This window comes from Ictidomys tridecemlineatus, chromosome 3 (assembly GCF_052094955.1).
Source record: "Ictidomys tridecemlineatus isolate mIctTri1 chromosome 3, mIctTri1.hap1, whole genome shotgun sequence".
Classification (NCBI taxonomy): Eukaryota; Metazoa; Chordata; class Mammalia; order Rodentia; family Sciuridae; genus Ictidomys; species Ictidomys tridecemlineatus.
Window position 1 is genome coordinate 52,228,093 of NC_135479.1, and position 20,323 is coordinate 52,248,415.

General features: G+C 42.7%; 1 protein-coding gene across 11 annotated transcripts; it reads left to right on the forward strand.

Annotated features, from left to right (window-relative positions):
• Positions 1-19: 19 nt before the first annotated feature.
• Cntrob (centrobin, centriole duplication and spindle assembly protein) lies at positions 20-16,291 on the forward strand. 11 transcript variants are annotated; one of them, XM_040269401.2, is made up of 20 exons: positions 23-266; positions 1,071-1,209; positions 2,428-2,516; positions 2,770-2,851; positions 3,324-3,480; positions 4,025-4,141; positions 4,360-4,476; positions 4,809-4,907; positions 6,033-6,269; positions 6,618-6,764; positions 9,931-10,064; positions 10,774-10,899; positions 11,195-11,357; positions 12,456-12,714; positions 13,779-13,933; positions 14,200-14,263; positions 14,412-14,582; positions 14,691-14,823; positions 15,754-15,826; positions 16,088-16,291. In XM_040269401.2, exons 3-20 carry the CDS (start codon positions 2,429-2,431, stop codon positions 16,190-16,192), a joined length of 2,427 nt encoding a protein of 808 aa, XP_040125335.2. In that variant the 5' UTR covers positions 23-266; positions 1,071-1,209; position 2,428; the 3' UTR covers positions 16,193-16,291. The 11 variants fall into 11 exon arrangements, 10 of the variants coding, with proteins under 10 accessions (XP_077898976.1, XP_021587053.2, XP_005332888.2 ...); XM_005332831.5 differs by having other exon boundaries at positions 22-1,209; positions 2,428-2,512; XM_021731380.3 differs by having other exon boundaries at positions 22-1,209; positions 2,428-2,512; positions 15,754-15,806.
• The last annotated feature ends 4,032 nt before the right edge of the window (positions 16,292-20,323 follow it).

Here is a 20,323-nt window from a genome sequence, read left to right on the forward strand (position 1 = left end):
CCGCCAGGATTGCGCACGCGCGATCAGGTTCCCAGACTTCAAATGCGGTGTGAGCCTCTGCGAGCGTGGTGACGTTCTTAAGGCAAGAGGCGGGGCGGCGGCCGGCGGCTGCCAACGGTTTTGAGCGTGGAGGACCGCGCTAAATCGGGGGACCTTGGTCTTTTCCAACCCAGGCTCAGGTTAGGGCCACAGTCCCTTTCTCCACCTTTGCAAGTTGGGGGCTGAGGACTGGAGTCGCGGAGAGTGGTCGGAATCGGGTGGTCACGGTAAAGGAACTCAAACTTAAGTGCGACATGCTTTTTAGGGATGTTTCAGAGTGTGACTGAAAGTTCACAAGGTTTCTTTTGGGGCAATTGTGAGTGATTCTAGGGATCCTCTCTTTGACTTTCTAGGAGGGATTGGAGGAGATATACAAGGCAACTGACCCTGGGTAGAACAGGTGAAGTGGGCGGGGACGGACAAAGGGCGAGACTGGAGCTCTTGTGGTATAGACATTGGACCTTACTGGTTTGGAGTCCCTTTCAATTTGCACGTTCTGGGTGTGAGAATTAAGAGCCCAGTTGACTAGAGATAACTTGTGCCGAAACTGGTCTGCAGCTTCCAGCACTCTAGCTGCGAAGAGGAGCTGCAGTGGTGCTGTTTCCTCGCTGTAGGTCTTATGTCCTTACCTCCCCTGTGCTGCACCCTCCTTTTCCACCATTCCCAGGAGCTGGGAAAAGGAATGCTTTTACCCTCTCCATGGCCTCTAGAAACGGTGGAAATCTTTCATCCGACCAGAAAGCCTTGAAACCCTTGTTCAGCCGGGATCCACCAAGGAGTCTTCCTTCCTTCTCCCAAATCTTCCTTCTCCAAGGAAGTTTTCCCATTGGACTCTCTCAAAGCTGAACCAGGAGTTCTCAGCATTCTATTGTCACCGGTTATTTTTTATGTATACTTATGGCAACCTCAGCTACCAGACCCAGTTCACCTCTCCGGCCAGAGGATCTCCTGAGTGATTCGTCAGAACCCACTGGGCTGAACCAAGTGTCTTCTGAGGTGACCTCCCAACTCTATGCTTCTTTGCAACTCAGCCGTCAAGCGGAGGCCACAGCCCGAGCCCAGCTGTATTTAGCCTCTGCCTCCTCACCTCCTCATGAGGCCTTAGAAGGTTTGGCCCAAGAGCTGAGTCACAGCTTGTCCCTGGGATTGGAGAACAACTTGAAGAAAAAGGTGAGGAGGTGTGTCTTAGGAACCCCAAAGGTACTAGACACAAGAGCCTTGGGATTGCAAGTTAGCTCTGTTGATTGAATTTCAGTTTTCTTTACACTACATATTCAGTCATGCTTGTTCCTGGGAATAAATGCTTATGAGGCAGGCAATGATATGGAACACATAATTTGGGAAATTATGAAAAATTCCCTTTTTTTTTTTTTTTTTTGGTACTGGGGATTGAACTCATGGGTACCCGACCACTGAGCCACATCCCCTGACCTATTTTGTATTTTGTTTAGAGCCAGGGTCTCACTGAGTTGCTTAGCACCTTGCTTTTGCTGAAGCTGGCTTTGAATTCGAGATCCTCCTGCCTCAGCCTCCCCAGCTGCTGGAATTACAGGCATATGCCACCACTCCTGGCTCCCTATTTTTTGTTTATTTTTTAAATCAGAGACATGCACACTGTGGGGTAGGTTGGTGTCCTATAACTAGTATCTGGACATGGGAATGGGGATAAGGTTTCTTGGTCCAAAGAGGGAACTGGGTACTTAAGAATAGCAGCAAAATATGCTAAGATCCTTCCAGCTCAGTACTGTTTTGATTGTATGGATCAAAATTTGGCATATAAATCCCCTGAATCATGGTTTAATCAATTATATCTGTTATAAAGAAAATAGGTATTTGTGTTGGATAGAAAAGATGTCATAATCAATGTACAGACTGGTTAGGACTTCCAGAATTTGAACTCTGATAACTATGAGCTACATGACTTTTAGGGCATTTGCTCTTTAGTTAGCAAGAATTTCTACTACCTTTTTCTTACATGTACCCACTTTATTCATTTGCATGAATTTTTGTGGTTTCTATAGGCCTTTGGGTTTCTGACTCAAGATTTAAGAAGTCCATGCCGGGTATGGTGGCGCACGTTTATATTGGGAGGCTGAGGCAGGAGGATCGTGAGTTCAAAGCCAGCCTCAGCAATGGCGAGGTGCTTAGTAACTCAGTGAAACCCTGTCGCTAAGTAAAATACAAAATAGGGCCAGGGATATGGCTCAGTGGTTGAGTGCCCTGAGTTCAATCCCTGAACCAAAAAGAAAGAAAGAAAAAGAAAGGTTAAGACCTTATGGGTTGGTTTCACTTTTCTAGATTTTCCTGGTGCTAGAATAAAAATTTTACCCTGACAGTAGGTAGAATGTAGATTATAAGGTTATATTTCCATGGGGCTTTTTTTTCTAGGATGGTTCTAAGCATATCTTTGAGATGGAAAGTGTTCGAGGTCAGCTTCAGACCATGCTCCAAACCTCACGTGATGCAGTCTATCGTGAGTAAACCCCTTCCATACAGTTCTGAAGGACAGCCTAGACGTAAGGGGTAGGAGAAACTAGAGGAGAAAGACTGGGTGCAAACTGAGACCTCTGAGACAAGAGATTTCAGGATTAAAGGCACCTGTTCTTTGGGGGAGAGGGTGAAGAGTGGCAGAAGTAGAAAGGAAGTCCCTCTCCTCTCTTCTTCTTCAAATAGTCACTATTCTGATCCTTATCTGACCCTGGCTATGTGGTCCCCTTGGGCTGTGTGCAGGGGATTCCCTCATTTCAGGTGCTGCCTCAGAGAGACGAGATGAAGACTCCTTTGACAGTGACAGCACAGCTACCTTACTCAAGTGAGTTCTTGGGGTCCTCCTGTTGTATGTGTTTACTAGGAATCCATGTGTTCTCTTTCTTAGTTCTCTCCTGACTGCTTTTGGATTTCTTAGGAAAGAAGTCACTTAGCTTTCAGTTTTCATATTTTCTTTCCTACCTTTGACCTCTCCTTTATTCCCCTCTGGCACCTGGGCAGCCACCACCTACTACCTGGCTGTCTCTTAACATCAGCCCTTCTTCTTCCAGAACAGTTAGCTTGTTTCTGCTGGGATGGTTACTGCAGAGAGTGTGGATAGAGGAAGGAGCATTATAGAGTGAATCATAGGCTAATGTGCTTGCTATTTATGGCTCTAGCACTATGTAGCTTTATGACTTTGGGGAAGCCTCTTGTCCTTTCTGGGTCTCAATTTTCTTATTTATAAGTTGTCATTGTAGGACTAGTGGATCTCAAAGGCATTTCCAACCCTAACATTCTTTATCTGATTTGCTCAGCACCCGGCCCCTGCAGGACTTATCTCCATCCAGCTCAGCCCAGGCCCTGGAGGAGTTGTTTCCTCGATATACTAGCCTTCGGCCAGGGCCCCCACTCAATCCCCCAGATTTTCAGGGGCTGAAAGATGCACTAGACTCAGAGCATACCCGTCGCAAGGTGAGATATAAAGGCTTCCTTGTTTTTTGTTTTTTTTTTTTTTTTTGGTAATAGGGATTTAACTCAGTAGCACTTTACTACTGAACTTCATTCCAGCCCTTTTAAAAAATTTTTTTAAATAAATTTTGAGATAGGGCCTCACTAAATTACTGGGGCTAGCCTTAAACCTGAAATCCTGCCTCAGCTTTCTGAGTTGCTGGGATTACAGGCATGTGCCACCATGCCCACTATCCTTACTATGTTTAATCACTATGTCTGATGAGCTCCTTAAGGAGCTTACTGTGCTTTGTAGTGTGTACTACTATACCTCTGCCAAAAGGTTTATGGAAATTTTTCTCAGGAGATCAGGAAAGGGAAAAACCTATAAGGTACTAGAAATCTTAGGCCTCAAGGTTCCTGCTTTAGAATTACTGATTCTCCCTCTCCAAACGTATTTTGTTCTTGGGACCTAGGCTCCCTCTCTCTAGCCCATTTCTCTATAGAGGAACTAGAAAGTTTGGTGCTAAGGATAAGCAATACCCAGACTCTTCACTCTCCTTCCCAGCATTGTGAGCGCCACATTCAGAGCCTGCAGACCCGAGTGCTAGAGCTACAGCAGCAGTTAGCTGTGGCTGTGGCTGCTGACCGCAAGAAAGATATCATGATTGAGCAACTGGACAAGGTGCCAGGGTAGCAAAAGGCGGGTGGGTATGTCCATGGAGATCATTAAGGAATAGTAATTAAGGGAGGTTAGGGTTTGTTTTTTTATGCATGCCGAGAGTTAGGATGAGGGGTGGGTTTACTGACCATTGGAATAAGATGACTGTTGACCCTGCCCCTGTGGGTGGAAAGAGGACAAAAAAGTTATTTTGAAATTCTATCTTACTTGCCTTTCTCAAGACCCTGGCCCGTGTGGTGGAGGGCTGGAACCGGCATGAGGCAGAACGGACAGAAGTGCTTCGAGGACTTCAAGAGGAACGCCAAGCAGCAGAACTCACTAGAGGCAAACAGCAGGAGGTGGATGACCTGGGTCATATGGCTTTATAACTTAAGTCACAGATTCTAGATGGAAATAAATAGCTTTGGAGTAAAGAGTTCCCAACAGATGGACCTCTGTCTTGTAGTGCTGCTCTGACAGTTTTTTTTGCCCTCTCTTTCTTCTACCTTCTTTGTTTCTGCTATCCCAGTTGGCCTCTCAGTTTTCCCCACACCGTGTAGTTTCCTCTTTGACCCTCATGTCACTTAGTTAATGCTGAAGTTTCAAGTTTATATTGTTAATGATTTTTTGAAGCACAGTATAGAGAGATTTTCCTCATTTCCTCTGTCCTGTATTTCTCTCTCCCTGGAAGACAGTAACTCGCCTGGAACAAAGTCTTTCTGAGGCCTTGGAGGCCCTGAATCGTGAGCAGGAAGGTGCCAGATTGCAGCAACGGGAAAGAGAGGCACTGGTGAGAAGACTGGGCTAGGGTAATTCCAGTGGAGACTGTTACTTCTAGAGCACTATGGGCTATTGGTGGGTTATGGGAGTTTATAACTTGAGTTGCACCAGGGTAGTGTTGCCCAAGCTGTGTTCCTTAGAACACTAGTTCTGCTAGGTATTCTACCAAAAAAGTCTTTGCCACCAAGTAAGGTTGAGAGATGATGCAAATGGTATCCTTATTAGAACATTAGAATCATCTGGGGAATTGTTTTTTGAGTGGGACGGGTACTAGGAATTGAACTCAGGGACACTCAACCACTAAGCCACATCTGGGGAATTGTTTTAAAATACAGATTTCAGGAACCCATCCCCAAAGATTTTGATTCAGTAGTTATATTGTGGGTTGGTGAATTGGAACATTTTCAGAAGTTTTCTAGATGATTTTGTTCAGCTAGTTTGGTAAATCTCTGCATAACCAAAAAGGGTCTGGGATGAGACTCAAGTTTCTTAGCACTAAAGTCATCAGGTGATTGCCCATGTGAGTTAATGGTCATGTTTGGAACTTGGTGCTTTGTGACACATAAATACTTGCTACCAATAGGCTGGCACTTGCCAACTTAGGCCACTTCTGACATTGCTGATGGTGGCTGCTGTTTGGTTGGTTCCTGACTAGAGGTTGGATTTTTCTAATCTTTGTGGAATTCCTTTTGATGATGGTGGTGGTAATTGTTAAGTGTTAGTACTTACCGTGTGCCAGATATTGTGCTAATCCTTTACATATATACTCTTTTTCTTTTAATCCTTACAAGGCAGACCCTTTTGTTATCTACATTTTGTAGATAAGGTGCCTGCTCAGAATTATATCCATTAGAAATATAATAGTTGACAAGCTAACAGGATTATAATAATGTGATTTAGAACACATAGTATAAATGAATGCTAGAACTATGATTCAGACTGAGGTTTGAATCCAGGTCTACTGAACTCTAGGACAGGAGTTCTTATCTACTATATTATAATCCTGTGAACTTGTCAACTGTCATATTTTTAATGGGCATAATTCTTAGTGGGCACCTTTTATGGAGGTGGCAGTGGCAAGCTGATGATCTCTTAAGGGCTTACTAGGGATCTTGGTTTTCTCCTGGGGCTTTAGGAAGAAGAGAGGCAAGGACTGACCCTGAGCTTGGAGGTCGAACAGCAGCGGTGCCGCGCCCTGCAGGAAGAACTGGACGAGGCTCGGGCTGGGCAACTCAATGAGCATCTAAAGCTGGATGCACTTCAGGTTGCCCTAGAAAAAGAGCGGCAGGCCTGGGCCCAGCAGGAACACCAGCTTAAGGAACGCTACCAGGCACTGCAGGGGGAAGGCCAGGCACAGCTGGAAAGGGAGAAGGTAAAAGTAGCAGAAGAATTGGGGAATGGGAACAGATGAAGGGAAAATTTATAGGATGGATTGGGATGCCAGAATATGAGTTATAAATAGGGACAGAGGGACGGGGTGGAAAGTGAAGAGCTATACATGGAAAGCAGGCTTGAGAGTATAGGGCTAGCAAGAAGGGCTGGGAATATCAAATATGTGGAAGACTGAAGAGCAACATTAAACAAGGATGGGAAATAAGACAAATGGGAGGAGAGAGAAAAATTGGGTTTTATTTAGGGCCTGGGATAATGAATTGGGGAGTAGAGGTAACCAGGAGATAGGATGTGAGGTATATTCTTACATTTGATTTTTCTTTCTTAGGGGAATAGCCAGAGGGAGGCCCAGGCAGCCCGAGAGGCCCAGCAGCAATTGGCATTGGTACAGTCTGAGGTGCGGCGGTTGGAAGGGGAGCTAGACACAGCACGGAGAGAGAGAGATGCACTGCAGCTGGAAATGAGCTTGGTGCAGGTCAGCAGCCCAGGGCTCTTGAGGATTTTTCTGGTTGAGAGAAGTAGGTCTGAGGCAGAGTACCTCTCAGTAGTCATGTCAGAAAATCTTTTTGCAGGTATTTTGGATTCATTCCATCAGTGGTCTCTAGGTAGTGTGAATAGTGTTCTATCTTAAACACAGGGCCAGGCTGGGGTTGTAGCTCAGTGGTAAAGTGCTTGCCTAGCATGTGTGAGGCACTGGGTTCAATCCTCAGCATCACATAAAAATAAATAAAGCTATTATGCCTATTTACAACTAAAATTTTAAAAAATAAAGTATAGGGCCATTTTCCACTGAGTGATGGTTTCCCACAATATCGGACTGACCTAGTGTTATTTTTAGCAGAAAATTGACTTGAATAGAGTGAAATCTATTTAAGATACCTCGGAATGCCAGATACATAATCCCAGCAACTCAGGAAGCTGAGGCAAGAGGATTGCAAATTCAAGGCTAGTCTCAGCAACTTAGCAAGACCCTGTCTCAAAATTTAAAAATAAAAGGGTCTGGAGGTAATAAAAGGGTTTAGCTCAGTGGTAAAACATCCCTGGATTCATTCTCCAGTACCAAAACAACAAAACAAAACTTCATGTTATTTTAAAAGAGATGACACTTCACCTAATGGCCAGCCATAAGAGCAGATGAAAGCTTTTGTCAGAGACCTGATTCCAATCTTAACAGTCTGCTGTGTAACTCTGATTACTTGAATAACTTGTATTAATTCCTCTTGAGTAGGCTAGGGACCCAGAAGGGCAATGATTCCTTTATTTACTTATGAAAGTCCCAGAACAGCTCATGGCCTGGCACAGAATAGTACCACAAATTGTCAGATATAATTAAACTTGGAAAAGTAATTTCCACATAGTGTTATTTTGAATTTTAAAGTCACCAAAATAGACAGACCCTTGTCATTTAATAGAGCAAGACTTGGCAAATTTTCTGTAAAGGGCCAGACAGTAAATATTTTTGGCTTTGTGAATTGTGTTGTCTCAGTTGCAACCACTTGACTATGCTGTTACACCAGTAGCTGTAGATACTTCTGTAAACATGTAGCATGACTGTGTCCCAGTAAAGCTTATTTACAAAGCAGGCAGTGGAGGGCTGGGCTGTAGTTTTCTTATCCCTTGAAAGGAGGAAAAAGTTGAACAGAGTCTAGTGAAGACACAATATTGAAGAGCAAAGAGCACTGAATTGGAAGTCAGGATATTCAATTCTACATTTAATTAGAATTTTGGCCTTTATGGACCTCTTTTTATGTGTAAACTGTGTGGTAAGAGCAAATTGATGGGTTTTTGAGAGCAAGTCAAGAAGTCAAATTGAATGACCAGTAGGGAGTAAAGAAGTAAGAAGGGCCAAGGACAACTCCAGGTTTCACATAGCTCAGGTATATATTGGTAGGCAGAGGTGCCATTAACTAAGGCAAGAAATATAATAGGAAGAGAAGGTAAGAGAGTAGAGCTGTGTACCATGGTGTACACCTATAATCCCAACTTGAGAGGCTAAAGCAGGAGGATTACAAATTCAAGGCCAGCCTCAGCAATTTAGTGAGATCCTATCTCAAAATCAAAAATGAAAGGGATTGGGGATGTATCTCAGTGTTAAAGTACCCCTGGGTTCAATCTCTATTAAAGAAAGAAAGAAGGGCTGGGGGGATGTAGCTCAGTGGTTAAGCATCCCTGAGTTCAATCCCCAGTACCAAAAAAAAAAAAAAAAAAAGGAAAGAAAAACACCTAAATGCACTGAATTTGGGGTGTGGTCTATTTGAGGTGTGTCTAACTCATTATTTGGTTACTAGTATATGGGCTTAAATCTTAAATAAAATGTCTATGTTAAAAGGGGAGATTTACAGGGGTTGGGGTTGTGGCTCAGTGATAGGGTGCTTGCCTAGCATGCATGAGGCACTGGGTTTGATCCTCAGCACCACTTAAAAAAAATGAAATAAAGATATTGTGTGTCCACCTACAACTGAAAAATAAATATTAAAAAATGGTGGGGAAGGGCTGGAGATGTGGCTCAAGCGGCAGCTCGCTCTCCTGGCATGCGTCTGGCCCAGGTTCCATCCTCAGCACCACACATAAACAAAGATATTGTGTCCGCCAAAAACTAAAATAATAAATATTAAAAAAAAAAGGTGGGGGAGATTAATGGGCTGGGGCTGTAGCTTACTGGTAGAGCACTTGTCCAACATGTGTGAGGCACTGGGTTCTATCCTCAGCACTACATAAAAATAAAAAAATAAAGGTATCGTGTCCAACTACAACAAAAAATATATATATTTTTTAAAAGGAGATTTATGGGGATGGGGATATGTGGCTCAATGGTAGAGTGTTCACCTAACATGCACAAAGCTCTGGGTTCCATCCCTAGCACCAAAAAAATAAAAAATAAAAGGGGGAGATTTAGGAAGTGTTAAGATAAAATTGTAGCAAAAATCTGGCCTAAATGCTAAAGTTTATCATGTATGTGTAAGTAAAATCATCAGCAACTGTAATGTTAGCATATGGCAGAAGAGGATGAAGGATACCTTTCCAGGCAATGGGAGGCACAACAGTCATCTAAGACTCTAGAGAGAATGAAAACTAGGAGAGAGTGGTATAAGGAGAGCTGAGGCAGAAAGTTTGCAGAAGGGAGCATAGACCCGTGGTGCCAGGAGTTGCAGTAAGATTATATATGACAAAGACTGAGAATTGAAAACTATAGAATTTAGAATTAAACCCTACTGAAACAGAAATCAGATTTCAGTGAGTTGAAGAAGGAATGTGTTGTGAGAAAATGGAGATAGCAATTATAAACTGACTGCTTATGGAGAAAGAGATGCTGACTTTGAGTGCCTACTGAGTTTCAAGTACTGTACTAGGGGTACTATATACGTTATCTCAGATGTATATCATAGATTTATTTGTTCTGTCAAACATTGCCTTGGGTTAATAAAATGTTTCTTTTGTCCAAAGTCATTTTTGCTTTTTTTTTTTTGCTATGCATAGTTTATTAAGAAAGCCTCTTACTCCTAATGCAAAATTCTTGTTCTTCATCCCTTATGCAGGTGAGGGGAGAGTTGGTCTTAGATTTTGTCTACATAATATCCTAGATTCTCTTCTAAGCTCAACAGAATTGAGTTATTATCCCACCTTATTTTACTGAATCACAGGCCCGGTATGAGAGCCAGCGGATCCAGATGGAGTCAGATCTGGCTGTGCAGCTGGAGCAGCGGGTGACTGAGCGGCTGGCTCAGGCTCAGGAGAGCAACCTACGGCAAGCAGCCTCCCTCAGGGAGCATCACAGGTACTTGGGACTTACTGTATGCTGCAGCAGGTGTTGTTAGTGCTGTGCCCATATGTTCTCTCAGAGGTCTTTGCCATTTTCCAAACATTGGCCCCAGTGTACTTTTGCTCCCCTCAATCAGGACCTCAGTACTCTTTGGAGTGCTGCATCAGATGTTCAGGGAGAGTCAGAAGTTCTGGGACTTTCATCCAGGGTGCCAGACTAGAAAGTGTTCAGCTCTCTTGTTGGGACAATGCTGAGATATGACCTGTGCTATATATAGAGCTGTTCCATGGGATTGCACCTCATTCTCCTACCAGTTTTTTCTGGGAACACTTCTTAAATAAATCACTCTCCATAAATCCTCACTGCAGTGTCTGTTTCTGGGGAGCCCATCTTCAGACCTTCAGCTTTTCCATATCTCTTCTGTGCTGTGGCCAGGCTGGCTGACTGTGGCTGTTCACCTCTCCCTCTCTTGCACATATTTTGTCTTTTTTTTCATGGATCATTTCTTCTTCTTTTTTTTTTTTTTAAAGAGAGAGAATTTTTAATATTTATTTTTTAGTTTTTCGGCAGACATAACATCTTTATTTGTATGTGGTGCTGAGGATCAAACCCAGGCCGCACGCATGCCAGGCGAGCGCGCTACTGCTTGAGCCACATCCCCAGCCCATGATCATTTATTCTGTCTCCAGTTTCATCCCTCCTTTTCTCACCCTGGCTCTCCTAGGAAGCAGCTGCAGGATCTTAATGGACAGCACCAGCAGGAACTGGCTACTCAATTGGCTCAGTTCAAGGTGGAAATGGCAGAACGAGAAGAACGGCAGCAGCAGGTGGCTCAGGACTATGAACTCAGGTACTGGTCCCTGGAATGTTTCTTTTAGTCCTGAGTCCCTTCCTAGTTAGTAAAGCCCAGGCTGGGAATTGATAAAGAGCTGTCCCTCAGTAGATTTGCTGTCTTCTAAATTGGCATAACACCTTTCAGAATTTCATATGTCTGACATTTTATTCCAACTCTTCATTCAGATAGAATAAGGAGAGGGTGGCATTTGGAAGCAGAGGGAAAAATTTTTGTAGAATGGAAGGTAGACCTGGGTTATGAGGTGTGTGCATCCTTGAAGCCCTGAGTCACCCTCTCTTCTTTTCTTCAGACTCGCACGGGAGCAAGCACGAGTGCGGGACTTGCAGAGTGGGAACCAACAGCTGGAGGAGCAAAGGGTGGAGTTGGTGGAGCGGCTCCATGCCATGCTGCAGGCCCACTGGGAGGAGGCCAACCAACTGCTCGGCACTACCCTTCCACCTCCTAACCCTCCGGTAGGCATTGCCCTGTGAGCTAAGCTTCTCAGGGTTGTGTTCTAGATTCCATTTATGGAAGTCTAGCTTCCCCCCAAGGGAAATCATAAGAAAGGTCTACATCACAGGGGAAAAAATCTGTGAACTTTTCCAAAAGTCTTACCAAAACAAACCTTTTTGCTATGGCCATAGCTCACCCAGAACTAAACCCATTCCATTGAACGTAACTGTCTTCTCCTAGTACCAAGAGGTGATGAATAATATGCAATACTCATATGATGGAATGACAGCTGAATGAATTATGGGAGTAAGGACTAAAAATTGTTGCTAAGTCCTACCCTACAGTAGAGTAGGGAGTCTTCCCCTTAGCCCTTCTTATGTGGGCATCTCCTACTTCCTTTTCTTAATTTTGAAATTTTTGTTATTAGCTAAAATGTTTTTTTGGAATAGGTAATCATATGCACATGATAAAAATAAAAACTCAATAAAATGGTATATGAGGGCTGGGGATGTGGCTCAAGCGGTAGCGCGCTCACCTGGCATGTGTGCGGCCCGGGTTCGATCCTCAGCACCACATACAAAGATGGTGTGTCCGCCGAAAACTAAAAAATAAATATTAAAAAAAATTCTCTCTCTCTTTAAAAAAAAAAAGATATATGATGATGAAAAGTAATCTCCATCCTAACCTTGTGCCTCAGGTTCTCAAGTCCCCTCCAAAGAAGCAACCACTGAACTGGTGTTTTGAGCATCTCCCATCCTTCCTTGTACCCACTGTGCTTGCCCCACATCCCAAATGGTTGCCTTATGTCTACAGCTGTATAACTTTTTATTCAACCAAGTGCTTATTGATGACCATAAAGTTGTTTTCTATATTTTACATCTGTAAACAGTATATAGTAAATATCATTAAAATACAGTATATGTCTTTGTTAACTACATAAGATCTGTAGAAATAATTATAAAATCCAAAATAAACAGTTTAAACTGATAGAAAGTGAATAGATGTTACTCAATCTTCTTTTAAGGAAGTAGTTTATAATTTTGTTCAAGTGTCTGAACCATGTCTCATCCCTGAACCCACTGGGCTTTGATTCTTGTTTCTGCCTCTCTCCTGGCCAGGTTCCTTCTGCCAGACCCTGTAGTCCTGGCCTTCCAGAGTCAGAGAAGAGAGAGAGGAGGATGTGGACCATGCCTTCTGTAGCTGTGGCCCTGAAGCCAGTGTTGCAGCAGAGCAGGGAAACAAGGGATGAACTGTCTGGAGTGCCTCCTGTTCTCTGCACCCCCTCCCCGGATCTTAGCCTCCTGCTGGGCCCCCCTTTCCAGAGCCAGCATTCCTTCCAGCCCCTGGAGCCCAAACCAGATCTCACTCCACCCACAGGTAACTGAGGACAGAAGTCACTGGGGTTCCCCTTTCATGCACAGAATGGCCTTCTTTACCTAGCTTTCTTTCTGGCTGGGACTTGAACATTTGGTTTCCCAGACAACCTAATAATCATTAAGTATAAGGAGCAGAAACCCATTCACATTGATTAGATAGAGAGAGGGCAATCTCATGGGAATCTGATGTAGCTAGACTGAAAGAGAACTAGTATTGGGAATAGGGGTGCTCTCCCTATTATAGTCTCTTGACTCTGCTTCATCCTGCACACTTGCTCCTTCTCCTGCTAGACCAACAATCTCTTATAAATTACTCAAGGTTCTCATTCCTCTTACCCTTGGCCTCCACATGGGTTGGCCAGCCTTGACACTGACTCTAGCCAGGCTCTAGACATTTACAGAGACACTGGCATCAGCTTCTTAAGTCCTATTTACAGAGGCCATGGGATGGGTTGGTAGCCCTCCATTGTATTGGCTGACCTTGGATGTGGGTGTCCACCCCAGGTTTGGTCATCTGTGGTTAGAGGTGTCCTGGGTTATATAAACAGGACAACTAGGGTTATGGCTCAGTGGTAGAATGTTTGCCTAACACATGCGAGGCACTGGATTCGATACTCAGCACCACATAAAATAAAATAAAAGTATTGTATCCATCTACAACTAAAAATATAAGAAACAGAAGAATGAGGTATGAATTTATTATAATTTTTAAATTATGTATCAATAATAATAATAGTAACAAAAGATTAGGGACATGTTCTGGTGAAGCAACAGAATTCTTTCTGTTCTTTGAGGAGTTTATGGTGTTTTTATCTAGAGTTGAGCCACACTGCTTTCTTTTTCTGTCTACACTTGTGTCTTAGAATACAGTTGTACTATCTCCCAGGCCCCTCTGACCCTTTTTACTCCAGCTCTTTTAAATTTCTATTGTCTGTCTCCTTGCTGTGATGTACTTCTTATGTTTAATAAGCCCTTTTCTTCTGAGGATTTGGTGAGTTCATTTGTGGAGCGGCCCCTCTCCCTTAGCACACACATGCACCCATGCATGCCTATTTCATTTTACAGCTGGGACCTTCTCTGCCCTTGGGGCCTTCCATCCCGATCACACAGCAGAACGGCCATTTCCTGAGGAAGATCCTGGATCCGATGGGGATGGCTTCGCAAAGCAAGGGCTACCACCTCCTCCACAGCTGGAGGGCCTCAAGAATTTTTTGCAGCAGGTAAAAGATTCCACCCAGACCACCTTATTTATTTGTTCCCTTTCCTTTCCCACTCTGGGAATCCAGTACTCTGGCTTCCTTCAGTTTTTACGGCTAATTCTTTGTCCCATCGTCATATTCTCTCAGTCTTTCTCATCCCCAGTGCATAATTTTCTTCTAGAATTTAAGCCTTAGCCCTTACTTCAGCAGCTTCTACTTCTCTCAATACCTAGGTATCTCCCTCTTTTATCAGTCTCCTAGGGAACCTTACTGTCTTATCCCCCCAGCTGCTGGAGACAGTACCCCAGAGCAGTGAGAACCCCTCTGTTGACCCGTTGCTCCCTAAGTCTGGTAAGTTCCAGCCCTCAAGGAGGTTGGGGCTGGACCTGGACAGGTGGGTGTTAGTGATTTAGGATGGATGTTGAGGAGCTACTATGTGGTAGAACTCCTTTGGCTCTTGGCTCCATTCTCTATTTATGGATCTCTTTTCTGTTGCTAGGTCCTCCAACTGTCCAATCTTGGGAGGAAGCTCCACAAGGGCCACGCCTTCCACCCCCTGTCCATAAAACTAAAGTCCCCTTAGCCACAGCATCTAGTCTTTTCCGGGTCCAGGAGCTTCCCTCATCCCATTCACAAGGCAATGGTCCCAGCACTGGTTCCCCAGAGAGAGGTAAGCTGTTCATGTTTTGTCAGAGAAAGAAAGTCCCAGATTTGGATTCTTAGGGAGATCCTAGAAGAAGTGTCCCAGGGTTATGACAATCACTGACATGTCTCACAGGTATGGATGGTCTCAGCTCGTCAGGCCAGCTGATGGAGGTGTCTCAGCTATTACGACTGTACCAGGCTCGGGGCTGGGGGGCTCTGCCTGCTGAGGACCTGCTGCTCTATCTGAAGAGGCTGGAAAACAGCGGGTACAGCCTGGGAGGGAGGAGGAGGGATTTGGGGGTGGAATATGCACTAGGAAGATGGATCAGGCAGGGGGATATTGTTTATTGAATAGAGTCTTCCGTTCCTTTCTGGGGAGGAAAGTGAGGGATGAGACAAAGGCACACAAATCTTCTCTCACTATTCCCACCTCTAATTTACCTCTTCCTTTCTACTACATTTTTCTTTACTGAAAACAGGACAATAACAAAACCCTCTTCCCCATGTCTCTGCACTTTAGTTTTTTTCCTGTTCTTTCCCCTGCAGCTCAAATCTCAGAATCCTAGGATTTTTTACTTATCTAATATAATTTATTATTTGATTCCACTAATATCTCCTCCAATTTGATTCCCAGCTTCATTGCATTTGTTCTCATTTTATTTCACTTTTTGGAACTGGGGATTGAATCCAGGGATACTCTACCACTGAGATACATCCCCAGTCTCATAAATACACACACACACACATATAATTTTGAGACATTTGTCTTGCTAAGTTGCTTAGGGTCTCACTAAGTAAGATACTGAGGCTGGCCTTGAACTTGTGATCCTCCTGCCTCAGCCTGCCAAGTCACTGGGAATACAGGTGTGCATTACCACATCTGGCATTTCTTCTTTGAACCCAGTGGTACTTACCACTGAGCCACATCCCTCCCCCCACCCCACCCCCTTTTTTTTAAATTTTGAGACAGGATCTCACTAAGTTGCTTAGATCCTCACTAAATTGCTGAGTCTGGCCCCAAACTTGTAATCCTCCTGTCTCAGCCTCCTGAATCACTGGGATTATAGGTGTGTACCACCACACCTGGCCTGATATTTCTTCTTGAGAGACAGACTGGGGAGTATTTCTTCCATCCATTGTTGGGTAGAGTTGGGGGGATAACTCCTGCATCTTCATACTGTTGATGTGTGTGGCAGGACTGATGGCCGAGGGGAGAATATCCCCAGAAGAAACACAGACTCCCGCTTGGGTGAGATCCCCCGGAAAGAGGTGAGGGCAAGTCCAGCAGGGACCAGGGGAGAGCAGATATCTCACTGCCCAGTTTCTTCAGCTCTTGATACTCCCTGGCTGGCTCCAGTTCCCCCTTGCCTGGCCCCTCCAATCCCAGTTCCCACTTGCTAGAGCATAGATTTTCTTTTCCCTTTGGTGATTGCTTCTGGTCCTCTCTGTGCACCATGCCTTTCCTCTGTGGGGTGGGGGGATTGGGAGTATATCACACTGACTTTTCCTTCTCTTTTCCCCAACTCTCAGATTCCTTCCCAGGCTGTCCCTCGCCGCCTTGCAGTCCCTAAGACTGAAAAACCTGCACGGAAGAAAAGTGGTAGCATGAGGAGTCGGGGGGGAGTCTGGAGATGAGCTCCTGCCTTTCTTCCTCTGTTTTGTTCTCTTCTCGTTGTTATTTTAATAAATGTGCAGTAGTCTGTATTAGAGTCTAACTCAGAGGAATTTGGAAAATGGAGATTTTTGTAGGAAACTACTTTTGTAAAGAGACCTTATTCTGAGTATGGTTTTTTTTTATGTCATATATTTATATTTTATTTCCTATGGGAAAAGACATGCTTTGGAAGAAGACAGTCCATGACTAGATTTTAGAAGTTTGAGTGAACTATAAATTTCAGTGTTTATAATTTATGGCATGATTAATTCTAGTTGGAAGTGGAATTATGGATTATTCTTTTTTATATATATTTGTATTTTCCAAGTTTTCTAAAACAACTATGTGTTATTTTAATATCATAAAAAACCCTAATTTTTAATAAAAGAGTAAATTATGGTATAAAAAGTTTGAGTAAAAATGTGGTTGTTGCAGGGGATAGGGGAGCTGTCTTTTTTCTTTTTTTTTTTTTTTTTTTGGTATAGGGGATTGAACTCAGGGGCACTTGACCTCTGAGCCACACCACCAGCCCAATTTTGTATTTTATTTAGAGACAGGGTCCCACTGAGTTGCTTAGCGCCTCACTTTTGCTGACTCTGGCCTTGAACTCATAACCTCCTGCCTCAGCCTCCCGAGCCACTGGGATTATAAGCATGGGCCTCTGCACTCAGCCAGGGGAGGTGTCTTAAGAGCAGGTAAGTCTTCCAGGTGACAATAGTTGGATTCAGTTTGGCAGATTCTGCTCCAGCCATCAGGCAAGTTTTCACTCAATTGCTTTAAAACATGTCTAAAAGACTAGAATGCTGGCATGAAGGGAAAAAAAAGCCATGTTTCTAAAACCATTCTAACACTTACAAAAATCAACAAAGTAAAATAACATTAGAGAAGAAGATAACATCTACATGAAACTAAGAGCCCCAACTTCAAGGAACAAACACTGAAAAGCACGTAGTCCAGTTTCAATTAAACTGAAAGATGAAGCCTCAGGACATGGCAGCACTTCTGCTCTGGATCATGGTGTGGTGGTGATGAGAAGTGTGCAAATCCAAGGGTATTTGAAGTATAGAGTTGACACAGATTCTGAGAAGGCACAGATTCTGAGAAGGCAAGGCCCTTCATTTTGACCCTGAATTATTTTATTAGATTCAGAACAGACATAATAAGATATAGACTCATATAGTGCAAATGGGAACAGGAGTGGCACAGGCTTGGGGGGCTTTTTGAGCCTGACTGCATACCTGTCTATGACAATTTTTGCATTTCCATTTCTTTGCCACAAGTGCATTCAATTGGTTTGATCAACTTAATGGTATTTCGTACATACTAGTGTGCTGGTTTGTGGCACCCTGTCATTGGTAAGAGATGGCTTTCTACCATTTTTTTTAAATTGGAAAAATGAGCATCCAATTCATTTTTATTATGTCCTGGATTCTAGCCTGCCACCATTGTCAACATGCCCTACATTTTTCTTGATGTGAAGCACAATCTGGAGAATATTTCCTAAAACAACTCTTAAAAAAAAAAAATTGGAAAAGAGCACAGTGCTGACTTGGCTATTTTGTGAGGTCATTATAACCAGACAACTTTTATTTTATTTTACTTTATTGGTACCAGGGATTTGAGCCCAGGGATGCTTAACCACTGAGCCACATTCCCATCCCCTTTTATATTTTATTTTGAGACAAGATCTCGCTATGTTGCTTAGGGCCTTCCTAAGTTGCTGAGGCTGGCTTTTAACTTGTGATCCTCCTGCCTCAGCATCCCAAGCTACTGGGATTACAGGTGTGCACCACTGCATCCAACTGGTTTTTTAATGTATATATTGCACTCGTATTAACTGTTCGTTTTATTCACTGAATAACTTCCTGGAGTCTGGGTAGGAAGAGAAAACCCATAGCCAAGAAGTCCACCAGGTTTTAGCTCCATAATCATTTTAGGAATATTCTGAGGAGGGCAAACATAAATAAGAAAATGAATAATGTTTTTCAAGAGAAAAAACTCAACATGCAGAGGAAATGGGTGTAGTCTCAATGCTCAGGTTTCTCTCAGAGTAGATAATGGTGTTGATATAGGATTTTTGTCGCCTGAGAACTCTCACTGGCATGTCTGGGCTGGAGTTGAAGGCATACAAAAGGGTGTAATCTATTAGAGTGAAGCCTGATCTCTGTAACAAACCCAGAGGCACAGCGGCTTTTGGAAAAGGTATATTTCCCTGATTACAGTTCAGAATAGTGGGGGAGCCACTCTCCACATGGTCAGGTCAGACCTGTTTCCTTCCATGTTGTTGCTCTGCCTAGATCACTGTCATGTCATGTGGAACTCTCATCTGATAAGCAGGGAAAAGGAGCTATGTTCAATGTCTTAAAGCCCACCATTGGAAATGCCCCACATCCATTTTTCTTGTATTTCATTGGCAAAACCTTGGTCACCTGGTCACATCTGATTGCAAAAGACTCACAAATGTGTCTTTTTGTATGCACCTATAGCTATTACTATATGAGAACAAAGACAGGGTCTCACTAAGTTATTTAGGTCCTTCATCTTTTCTTCCTTTTCCCCTTCCCTCGGGTTTAGGTGGAAGGAAATAAAACCTGAACGTTTATCAATATGAAACACTATGAATCTATATCCTATTATGCCTGTTCTGAGTCTAATTAAATAATTCAGGGTCAAATTAAAGGGGCCTTGCCTTCCTCAGAATCTAGTCCTTGGTGGACAATAGGAGTCTGTCCTATTGAAGGTGGGGACCTCCTTTAGAGAAATTGAAAATTAGTAATTGCTGAGATAATCCATGCCAGTTGTTGGGAGTGATTAATGAAAAAAATTCATTAAACAGACAAATTAGCAAAGATGTAGGATTGAACTAACTAGCCCCTACACAACAGGATTAGTGCAGGAAAAAGCAAAAAATTTCAATTTTAACCAGTATTCTCAAGGAGAAGAGAAAATTGGTATGAAAAAGAAGAAATTGTAGCACAAAGATTTGGGGTTTAGAAGGGACAAAGTATATAAATTATTAGAGAAACAATAAAAAAGAAAGTTTTAGGGGCTGGGGTTGTGGCTTAGTGGTAAAAAAGCTTGCCTAGTATGTGTGAGGCACTGGGTTCAGTCCTCAGAACTACATAAAAATAAATAAATAAAAATAAAGGAGCTGGGGATTTGGCTCAAGCAGTAGCGCATTCACCTGGCATGCGTGCGGCCCGGGTTTGATCCTCAGCACCACATACAAACAAAGATGTTGTGTCTGCCGAAAACTAAAAAAAAAATAAATATTAAAAAAAAATTCTCTCTCTCTCTTTAAAAAAAATAAATAAAGGCATTGTGTCCACCTACAACTAAAAAAATATGTTAATAAAGAAAATTTAAAAAGAATAGTTTTCAATAAATATATATCTAGTAATGATAAATAAAATTACTAGACAATAAATATCTAGAAATGATAAATATTAGAAAATTTTGATTCTGAAAATATGGTTGAATGGATAATTCAAAGTCCCCTCCTAAATTATATCTATATCTCATTGTTATTTTTTTTTTTTAAGTTTTAGTTGTAGATGGGCACTATACGTTTTTTATTTTTATGTGATGCTGAGGATTGAACCCAGTGCCTCACATACTAGGCCTATATCCTATCATTATTAAGACAGACTTTTTAATGCATGCCTGTGCTTCTAGAAAATAAGGGAAATTGAATTTGCACTTTTCTCACAATAAGTTGAATCTACAAAATCCAACTGACCTTCCTGCTGAAATAATGTAAAAAAAATAAAAGATAAAAATTACTTTTTCAAAATCTTAAATATGTTGATAAATCAGCAAAATCGATGCCTCAAATAAATGCAGGAACATGAGAATTTAAATGGGACACTTGCTTTTCAGATAAAGGGTATTTGTAGAATTTGGTCCCTCAGTGGTGTGTGTGCCTGTGAGCACACCCACACAGGCATGTGTGAGTGAATTGTATTTATCCCAGAAATATGAGGTAGTTTAACATTGGAAAGCCTACAGTTATAATTATTTACCACATTTACCTCACTAACAGATTAAAGGAGAAAAATATATGATCATCTGAGCTACAGAAAGACCCTTTGATACAACTCAGCGACTACTGA